At 28.2% G+C, this 11,613-nt stretch overlaps 1 protein-coding gene across 5 annotated transcripts in view; it reads left to right on the plus strand.

Moving 5' to 3' along the window:
• LOC142323313 (protein GUCD1) overlaps positions 1–10,399 on the plus strand; it is a 29,108-nt gene extending 18,709 nt beyond the window's left edge. Inside the window, exons 6-8 of one of the 5 annotated variants that reach the window (XR_012756078.1) lie at positions 4,356–4,545; positions 8,418–8,710; positions 10,090–10,399. Coding sequence is in view for 1 of the 5 variants with exons in the window: in XM_075362792.1 (XP_075218907.1) it covers positions 4,356–4,447 (92 nt within the window). In the remaining 4 variants the exon portion in view is untranslated. Of the gene's footprint in view, positions 1–4,355; positions 6,730–7,735; positions 8,027–8,417; positions 8,972–10,089 lie in introns of those variants that run through there. The other 4 variants (XR_012756080.1, XR_012756077.1, XR_012756079.1 and 1 more) reach the window with 4 other exon arrangements.
• The last annotated feature ends 1,214 nt before the right edge of the window (positions 10,400–11,613 follow it).

Consider the following 11,613-nt stretch of genomic DNA (forward strand, 5'->3'; position numbering starts at 1 on the left):
GTAAGGTCATGAATGATATTTACAGAACATATGCTTTTATTTAAAATAATGGTGATATTTTGAGAAATTTGTTGCGAGTCATATGAATCAAAAGAATTCTATCTTCTGATTCGATTTTGCTTTTGGTTTATTTTTTTATTTTATAGTACTTTGAATTTTTTTTTTTTTGTTACTAAAATAAATGTATGTACCAGCTCTGCCCAGGATGTGGTTTTTGTCCTAATTTTTACTTCGTGGAGCATTGTTATTTTTTCTTTATTTATTAATAAAATTTGTTATGACAATTTTGGATAAAACAGTATTTGGAAAAAGTATAATATTCCATGTTGTTTCATTGTAAAAATTGAGAAATTCAATATACTTTCCAAGTTTCAATTTATCAAGATCTCCTTGAAATGAATATTCTGTATAAACAAAACAAAGTTAAACTACATTTGCTGTTAAAACTATCTTAATAAGTAAACAATTTATTCCAGTTTCTTGATGAAATACAAAATGCTCATAAGTTTAAATTTTTTAGGAATATGAATGGTGTATATTTATATATATATATATATATATATAATTTATTTGTTATATGCATATGATTTTTATTTTCATATGCCTCCATAGAATTAAATGTTAAAACCTATCCATAATTGAATTTAGAAATTTATCAAAAAATAAATATTTTGGAAAAGCATCATAAAGTTTTGTAAGTTCCAAATAGGTTTTTTCAAAAGTGAAGGAATTTGTGTCAAATTCTCCAAAATATATTTGCTAATAAAACAATGTCTTAAGAGGTAATTTTATACATCAGAGGTTATTAAAAAATTAATTTTCTTCAAAAAAAAATTACTATGCCTTTTCTTACTCCTTTATGGCAGAAACGCTTATTAAAAATATGAAATTATTACTAGTTAGAATTTTAATCAGATAATTTCTTTTTGAGATATTATATCTTACTGATTAGTTGTACACTGCTGTGAAGTGTTGCTCTCTATTGATGGATTTATTTTAAAGCATTTAAGTTACTTCATGGATTGGCAGTAAACAAGTACATAAACGGAAAGAATACTCAGTTTAATCTCCTGAACTATTTAACATCAATTTATTTACAAGAACTCTTGTGGCAAGCCGTAACTATTCTTGAATTTTAATACAATTTTGATAATGAACAACTTTTAGGGTTGATGACCTGTGTAACAAATTTCTGTTCTGAATTCATGCCCTAAGAGCACTTTCCATTTATTTAAAATAATTAGCTTCTGACAGTGGTTCAAAACATGCATATGTGCATGTCATTTGTAAGATAAATAAATGAGGTATTTAGTTTCATGATAACTGACACCCTTCAGTTTTGTCAGGACATCTGCAGAAGGACAGACTGATTTTCAAATATCAGATTGCATGCTGCAATCTGATATTTCAAAAATATTTTCAATTCTCTACTTTCTTTAATTCTTTTTTTATGAAACCAGTCTACTGTTATCAGATACTGGCATGAAAAGAACAGCTTCATGTTATACTATGTTGGCAAAGGATGCACATTACATTAGCAATATTTCAACAAAAAAAAAAATATATATATATATATATATACACAGTAATCCCTCGCTATTCATGGGGTTCCATTCTACATTAATACCGTGAGTAACAAAACCAAACTTATATGGCAAAAAGGGGTTACATTCTTAACTAACCTGAATGTCAATTTTGTATACTACAGTGCTTATTAAAAAACTACATACTAACTACTACCATTTAATAATAACTACTATATGCTTACGAATGAGTGTAGCCATAAAAAATATGTTTACTTACATACTTGTACAGTATGGTATTTTTATTCATGTCATGTCATTTTGAACAATGAAAAACATATATACAGTATGTATAAAATCGTAAACACTAGAACAGAATGTTTCAACCACATAATGTAGGCCTATGTTAACTTTATTCTTTTAAAAAAAACTTGCAATTTTTTTTTTTTATTGCTTTTAGTTCTTTACATAATTTACTGTATTGCACTAATGCTGCTTCAAGCTATCGTTTAAAATTTATTGACCACTCTAGAAAAGGGTCAGTTTCAGAAGCCTTCATTATTAGCTGTCTGGCTAGACAAAAAAATTCATTTACAGATTTTAAGTTTAGTGATTCACTTGTAACTTCTTCATCTTCCAGAATAGGTAAAGGCTATGTTATCAGCTCTTCTTCCGTGAGCTCTTCCTTGTCACAGTACATCAGCTCCTGATGAACTGCTTCAATGACAGCTCCAATGAAGCGTCAGTTTCATTGAAACCTTCACCTTAAATTTTATGTGCTATTTGCACATTATTATAATTTTTCACAATTTTATCAGTTTTGTTTTCTTCATTTTTTTCTTAGCAATGTTGGGCCACAGATTCCGCCCACATGCATTGATTGCTGATGGTTTAATTTCATCAACTGGCTCCTTAATGTTTGCATTGAAATCTGCAGTGGTGTAATTTTCCGTCACTGACTCACAGTCAATGAATTATCCATGTCTGTTTCACTTAACAATCCACTGCAGATAATAGGCTTTGAAAGCAGCGATGATTCCTTGATTCAAAGGTTGAATCAGAACTGACATGTTTGGTGGCAGAAATGGCACTAGGATCCAAACATTTTACTTCTTCTGGATGTCCTGGAGCATTATCAATTAAAAGAAGAACTTTAAAGACTTAATCTACTAAATATAGCCTTTTGTTCATATGACATGAAGTTGTTCTGGAAATGAACGTGCTTCTTTGTGGTCAGCTGATGCTGCTTCTCTAGTTATGCTAACATTGTGTAGGGTAAACCATTTCTTGATATTATGAAACCAGTCTTTACTAACAGAAAATGTAAATGCACTGGTCTCACTTTCATTATGAGATTTAACAAAGTGGTCGTACAAACATCATGCTTTTTCTCATATAAGAAGTGAACTGAGAGGTACCCTTTTTTGCATTTGATCTTTGATCCATAAATTCAAGGTTTTTTCAGTTTTTTCAATGTTTGTGTCATGACATACAGATGTAATCTTAATCTTAGCTGATTGAGAAGAACCTACCATTACACTTGTTCTTTTCTTCATTTTTCTTTATGTAGTGAACAGTTGATTATCCTGCTATGCTGAAACCTCATTCCAAATATGGATGAAAATATTGTTTTAAATTATAAAAATAGTACAATAATAACAAAACATTTGTTAAGTACTGTACTAAATGTTAATTTTTTAAATTTATTTGCATTTATACTAGTAAAATTCGCTAGAAGATTGGATGAGGTAGCCGCAAATGCCAAACCCACAAATAGTGAGGGACTAATGTGTGTATACGTATATATGGAAGAATATACATAAATCAATAGTGGTGCAATTTTGCACCACTGTAAGATTAATTTTCCATGATGTGATCCTAGTGTCCACACAGGTTTAAATATTAGCTTCTGTAATGTTAATTATTTTTATGAAATCGTATTTGATCATTATTTAATCTCTTATTTACAAAAAATCAAGTGTATGTAATATTTAAGATTTGAAAATTGTCGTTTTTATAAGTGATTATAATTCAGCATCTGTATACTAGACACTGAATTATACCTGCTTGTGAGATGTAAATTGCATTGATTCAGATGTTCAAATGATAGCAATTTATGTGCATGTATTTTTGATATATATATATATATATATATATATATATATATATATATATATAACAAAATTGAAGTATAGTTATTTAATATGTAAGATTATTATGTTTTACCTCCAAAGTAAGTAAAGTTTTGTTAACGAAAATTTAGATAAGTGGTGTATTTCATTTGTAAACTTAGTTATTTTTATTATCAAAATTACTGCTAACTAGTCTACTTCTTCAGTTGCTTATTTAATCATTTATTCTTCTTTTGCTTAAATTAGCACTAAATCCCATGTTTCCAGTTTCTTGCTACCTATTTTTTTTTTCATTACTTTTTTATTTATTATCAAACTGCAAAATTTGTTAATACACTAAGATGTGACTTAGCATACATTTTTCTTTCAACTTATCTGTGTATTTTAAAAACTTCACAAAATTGAACATTTTTTAAAACTCAGATTGTTTTGTTTGTTAATGTTCAATTTATCTACCTGTCCATAAATGATTTGCAAAGCAATATTCTAGATTAAAATAGATTAGAAGTAATCGATAATAAATTTGAAGTAGTGTATGAAATCAGTCAAGTTTCTGATGGTAAAAAACTAGAAAATTCGTTAAGATTGCTTTCTAATAATAGTTTGGCAATCATTAATTTTTTCCTGTTATAATTGTTACAATTTTTTTCATTTTTTTTTTTTTTTTAGCTTATAATTTCTCAATATGATTTCTTTACAGGGGTCTGCACAATGTCATTCAATTCACTTGTTTCTGCCTGGAAAAGTGTAGGGACTGATCAAGATACAATTTTAATATATTATTACAGTTAGTAGTGGCATATAATATAATCTAGGTGCAGACACAGGTTCTAATTGCATTAAAATTATGAAATTATATTTCTGAAAATAACAAATATAACTTACATCAGGTAAAAACATAAGAGTTCACTTAAAATAACATCACCAGTTCTTTTGGTGTTGTCTTAGTTTGTTAATTATTTATTATTTCTGATTTTGAAATTTTATTACTTAATCTTTTTTTTTTTTATATTTAATCCAACATTTTCATATTTTTGATGCTGTAGAAAAAATAGAGACTGGGTAGTTGATATTCAGGTTAGTGTTTTTAATTTTTCAAGATTGTAATTTTAAGAATTTTTTGTCAGTTTTTAGTTTTATGAAAGATATTAAGTATATTATTTTAATCACACAAAATAGCAAATAGGCTAAGCATTATTAACTAGTGAGATTAAAAGAATGTAAATTATAATTGTTAAATGGTAGTTAGCAATGAGTGATTAATATGTGGCTCTGTTTTATTTACACACTTGACCTTTCAATACAAAAAACCATTTAAAATAATCAATTCCACTGTTAAATTAAGATGGAGTTTTTTAGGTTATTTATAATAAAAATTGTTTTAATATTTCATGAAGTAGTATTTTTATAATAATTATTTTATTATAGAGTCTTTAATTGAAAATTGCAGAGATTGTGGCATAGGCTTTATTGAAAGGAGATAGTATTTGAAGAGATTGATGACAGAATTGTAAGGGTTAATTTATTGTTGGTAAAGATATCAAAGTGCACCACAAACAGAAAATAAGGAAAAGAAAATTGGCAGATTTCTGGTGATTGAGATTATTGTAGAGAAGAAGCATATAACTACAATTGATGACTTAAGTGCACGAGTTGGGGAAAAAAGGAATGGAATAAAAGATATATTAGGGCCGCATGTATTTGAAAAAGAAAGTATTATAATTGTATAAACTGAGTGGATTGGTAGTTTACAGTTTAGCAAAATTTCAAGGTTTTCATCATAGCAGCAGAAGAAAGCAGAAATTTTGTAGGCTTTTTAGAAGTCTATGACATAAAAAATTGTTGCAGAATATGATAATGAAAGGTATTGTACCAATATTTCAAAAGAGAGAATGAACTGTAAAAATTATTAAGGATTACTACCTAATAAAGTACTGTTATATGAGTGAATATTAGAGAAAAAGTTTAGGGGAAAAGTAGAAAAGAAACTGGAAAAAAACAAATGTGATTCAGATGTTGAAGATTTGTAGTTGATGCTATTTTTTTCATTAAGGCAGGTGTCCCAAGAATAAATGAGAGCAAGCTAAAAAGCTGGTCAAGATATTCCTCTGTATAGTGACAGCATACATAGAAAAGTACGAAAGGAGATGAGGAAGAGATGTGTTGAAGAAGTTGTCAAAATAGTCAAGCAGTGTACGAGACATGCAAAAATTGTGCAAATTCAGAGTTACGTTGATATAAAAAATTGTATACACCAACTACAACTGCTTTTTATAATTACTCTGTATGGGATCTAGGAAAAGATGAAACAAAGAAGAAAGATGAGAAGGCATTAGTTTATTTTTGCAAATGATTAATTATCTTGGATGATAAGAGAATGATATATAGGAAATGGTTAACAAGTTTATAAAATTGGATTTCACAATGGAAAAGATAAGTTGTTAGTAATAAATAGAGAATGAATGATCTAAGAATATACCATTAAATGGAAAGATAGAGAAAATAAAATTTCAGCTACTTGGTGCAGTTTTCTTAGACAACATAAAACTTAGATAAAGAAATATAAATAAACAAGCCAAATAGATCTTACCAGAGATATGAAGTGATAAAAGAGTATTGTGTACTTACTTTAACATAAACTGTAGCACATGAGTGTTGGGACCTAGCAAAAGAAACAGAATTCAGTTTGAAAACTTTAAATTTAAAAGCAGTATCTTAATAAGAATGAAGAATGTTGCGATATGATAAGACTTGGAAATTTCCAAGTCTTACTCAAAGACTTCTTTCACTTAATTTGCAAGATAAATGGCCTGGAATATAAATATTCCAGCAATACTGTGCGACCTTTATAAAAACGTGTAACACTACCACCCGCATTACACTATCTCTGATGGTTAGCCATATGAATTAATTTTTTGAAAACAGATGCCCATTACACTGGAAGTGACAAACAAAAATTTATACAATTAACAATAAAACATTAATTTAACATAAAATTAAAAAAAAAAAAATTAGACTAGTTCTACATCCATAAAGTTCTACATGGACAATAAACTACAAGAAGCAAATCCTCTTTTTTAGAACACTTTATTATAATAAAAAAATTCTGTATGTGTGTGTTTGTGTATATATATATATATATATATATATATATATATATATATATATATATATCTCACGTACACAGCGTAATAAATTAACTTCCAGTTCCAGTATTAAGTGAAAGAAGTTACAAATTGACAGGCACTTTTCATCCTTCAGTCTTGATTTTTTTTCTTTATATTTTATTATATTTACTTTATTATACAATAAATAAATATCTTTAAATGTGAGTGCTACGCAATTTATATGAAAACATAAGTGATAAACATTTTAAAATTCAATATTACAAAAAAATAAGGAAAAAAGAAAAACCATACATCTCTATATTTCTAAACTGACACACATTTTGACATAAAGGTGTCAAAATTCATGTTTTATCTGAGCCATTCATAAAATTATTAGCTGTTAAATAATAATTAAAATAACTTCATCTTTGAACAGAACAAAGATAAAAATATTTCATTACATTTTAAATGAAGAAGCTAAGTCTCTAATTTATCTGGGATGTTGTAGCTTATGGTACTCTGCAGTATTGTACATTTGAATGTAGATGCTATGATGTTCAGAGAAAGCCCTTATTGAATGCACTAGTGCATAGTAACATATATCCTCTATATTATCTACATAGTTTTCTTAGGTAAAAATTTTGGAAAATTTTAACATCATTTTTTACATCTGAAATACTAATATAGCTAACACATTATAATAATTTGGACCTCTCTTTCCTGGTGTAAATTCTTTGTTTTCCAGGGCCTTGTCATATGGTGTTCAAGTCGCTATCAAGTTTATTATCCTTCCTACATTCTGTGACCTTCATGAAAGAACATGAATTATTATTGTGTCTGTTCATGTTGTAGTTTTATTGGTAATCAGTCAGTATATTAGTTTGTATGTTAATTATTGCTTTGTGTATGTATCATTATTTAAACATTTTTTCACTCCAATTGATTATTATTAGCCATTAATATGTTGTTTTAGGAATATATCTGACTAACAACAAAAATAACAGGCTTGTGATGAAACTAGCCTCATGCAAACAATAGAGTTTTAAGAAAATAAGTAATTATAAAAGTAATTACCATACCTTTTAATAAATTACATTTAGAAATGACCATGTAATGAGCCTTGGTCAGCCAAATGTGAAGAATTTATTTACTCTTAATTCAGTTCAGATGCATAAATTATTTTACTTGTATTTACTGCAAATCTATCAGTAAAAATACTTTTAAAAATCAAGACTGAAGATAAAAAGGCGTCTCCTTTCAATAGGTGAGTTCTGATCTCATAATACATTATTTGATGGTTCACTTATTATTTTTATTGATAATAAAAAAATGCATTGGCATCATATTTAAATAATATTTTTGAACCATTTAATTTATAATATACTGTATATATATATATATATATTCACAACAGCACATCTCATCACCAATATACGAGTATTAAATTTACTTTTAATTTATCTATATTGTTTTGATTTATATTCTTTTTCAATATTACTTTTAGGTTGCAGAATGAATTTCTTATCACACAACATTTTAATTTTCTTTTTTCCTGTTGCTGATTTCCCTTCATTCCCAACTCACTTTGTTTCATATTATTTGAAACTGTTATTTCAGTTTCTTCAGTGACAATCATTATACATTTTGTTTAACAGTTTTACCAAACAAATGAGGGACAAGGATAGTAATGAGGCACAATTGGGAATGATCAGTTTTCCTGTTTATTTCTTATCTTCATAAATGAATTCTTTTAATGTCAAATAAATTATCAACTTCACTGAACAGGTACTTAAAAATAAACAAACAAAAAGTTAATGTTAATTAATTTTTAGGGAATTTTTACGCAATAAAAAAAATCTACTTACATGATCTAAAGGCAGTAGTAAAAAGGAAGAGAAAATATTTATCACCTGAAAGCACATTAATTACTGGTCATAACTTATCGGGGGTAAGTGTTTGTAATTTACTTATTTTAATTAATGTTTGTTGTTACTCGTAACTTAATATTTTAAGTAAAAGTGCCACTTAAGTGGTGTTATTTATTTGTGTCAGAATTTTATTAAAAACTGGATCTTTTTAACCTGAAGTGTAGAAATAATAAAGTACAACATGCACATTTGATGTGTGCTAAACTTGAAATACAGGTTGAATTTTTTTTCTGTATATATTCATGAATTTGTAACTTTATAATAAATGTATTAAGTTTGTATTCAAATGCTGTTATATCATTTATTCCTTGCTTACATCAAGGAACACTCTTCTGAACTAGAATAAGATCTGTCATTTGACCATCAAACTTTAGTGATAAAAGGTGTCTCTTATTTCAGTGAAGATGAGTTTTAGTAATCTGAATCAGATAAAACCAATTGTAATTTATATTTCCACTCAGAAAATCTACTTGTTAAACTCTTTTGTTCAATAAATTGAATGTAGCATTTCCTAACAAACTGCAATATCAAGTTAACAAGCATTTTGATGTACATTTCTGAGCAGATAATTTGTGAAGTTGTAAAGAAATTAGAAACAATCCAACTGTGAGGTATTGTGCTTCCAGAATATGTTTCAGTTATTTTTCTGCTCTTTCTTAAATTGTGGTATAAATGATATTGTTAATTGCATACATCTTAAAGTGTTTAGGAAACCCTGCAGTATGTAGTCAAATATTATTAATTTGTATCATATTTATTAACATTCTAGTATGTTATTTTTGACAAATTTAGTGTGTTTCTTAAAAGCTTATTGATTTAATATGGCTTTTAAAAGCTTTTTGTAAAATTTAAATGTTTGGGATTAAAAACACGTTTGTATCCTGTTGTTTCCAAGTGGTTTGCAAAGGTTGATTCCAATGTTGTGTGTAGTGCTTGTGTTTACCTTATATCTGTGAGTGAATATGCATCCATTCTGCTAAACATAATATTTAGTATTAAAGTTTAATTTGTATCCACATGGGATGCTGTTTATTAGTATGTTTTAGTAATCATTGTGTGATCCTATATATTTTGTTTCTTGTTCTCAAAGTGACAGTAACTTTCTTTCTTGAAGATGTTGGCAATTTTATTTTAATGAGCATTATACTTTTCCTGCCATTGAGCATGATCCTAATTTTGTTGAGTTCTGTGTAGCATGTATGAATGTAAGTGAGTTGCCATTAATTTGTGCTGGATATTTTGCTGTATTGGATCTTTAATTGTAGTTGTTAGGTGTGCAACATGTGAGAAAAAGCGACATGATTCCACCTCTTAAGGTGATCAGATATATTATGGATAAGTGTCTATGCTACGGTAGGTGTTTATATATATTTCTAAAGTGTGCTGTTGTCTAATTTAGATATCCAGTGTACCACATTTTATATCCAGTATGAGGCCTGGCTTTACCCAATATGGCTACTTAACTGCTAGTTTTGAACAGAAAACAGAGTCTCTGAACATTCTCACCGTTAATATCACCACTGTAAAAACCTGGGTGGCAGCTGATACAATTCCCATATTACACATCCTAGGAAGAAGGATAAGAAAAGGGAGGATAGGAAAAAGGAAAGATTAAATAAACCACAGAGGCTAGATCAAGGTAATTGTAGTCTAGCCTATGTTCAGTTATGAAGTAAAAGTACTGCAGTGCTGTTTATCAAAACATGGATATTTAAATGAAGTTAATATAAAAAGTTAAATTATGTTTAAATATAAATAAATATTTAACGAACAAACAGTTGGTTATTGGATTCAATATATATATATATGTGTGTGTGTGTGCGTGTGAAGACTTTTTGTCTTGGATTTTGATTTCAAATTCAGATTACACATCATCGGAGGATTGCAAAAATACACGAATGACCACAGTCAGCTGTCGGGGTCACCTCAGAATTGCCACAAAATTAAACATTTTGTAATCATTACTCAATAAAAATGTAAGCTATCAAGTTGGTTCAAATGCACTAAGGTAAGGTTTACTAAAATCCATAAAATAAATATCAGTTTTGTAAATCAAATGTTAGACCCTCAGAATGGCAAAATAACTAACTTTTTAATAATTGAAGAAAAAAAGTATGCCATAAAACCACCAAAACACAAGATAAATTTATATTAACTTAGTGAATGTAGGACCCCAATAAAGATTTATTAAAACAATAGCAAACTCATTTGCACCACCTACAAATTTTTAAAAAATGTTAAATTAGGAAACTGTAAATTTTTAATTGTAAAAGATACTGAAAAGGAACCAATATCATTTAAGACTGTAAATTATAATTAACATAATATATAAAATCAAACAATATACTTGAATATACAGTATTATACAAACATGTAATATGTAATAATCTGACTAACTAGAAGTTAGAGATAATAACTTTGTTAGAAATTAATTTATGATTGAGAGAACAGTAATAATAATAAGAATGTTCAGTCACAAAAATTCTACTAGACTCTTCATTGATCTTTGGTTAGCAACCCACAGGTAGGTTTTCAGCAGTTCTCCAGAGTTCTTGATCTAGTGCTAGTCCTTTAAGTTGTTTATATGACTGATAACCAAAATCTAGAATTATTTGACCAGTATATTCCAGCCGAGGTCTTCTCTACTATTTGTACCCTCCACAGAACCTTCCATACTTAGTAACAAGTAGTAGTGCTTAAACACATGTCCAGTCCAGTTATTTCTTCTCTTCCTCATGTGATCCATCAAGCATTGTGGTTCTCTGATTTTTGGTTGCTTACTTTCTCTGCCCATAATATCTTCAATATTCTTAGGTAGCACCATAACTCAAAGGCTTCAAGCCTCCCTCTTTCCATCTTCTCAAGTGTCCAAGACTCACTTCTGTATAATATTACACACCACATGCAAGTTTTTAGCAACTGT

This window comes from Lycorma delicatula, chromosome 4 (genome assembly GCF_047948215.1).
Source record: "Lycorma delicatula isolate Av1 chromosome 4, ASM4794821v1, whole genome shotgun sequence".
Classification (NCBI taxonomy): Eukaryota; Metazoa; Arthropoda; class Insecta; order Hemiptera; family Fulgoridae; genus Lycorma; species Lycorma delicatula.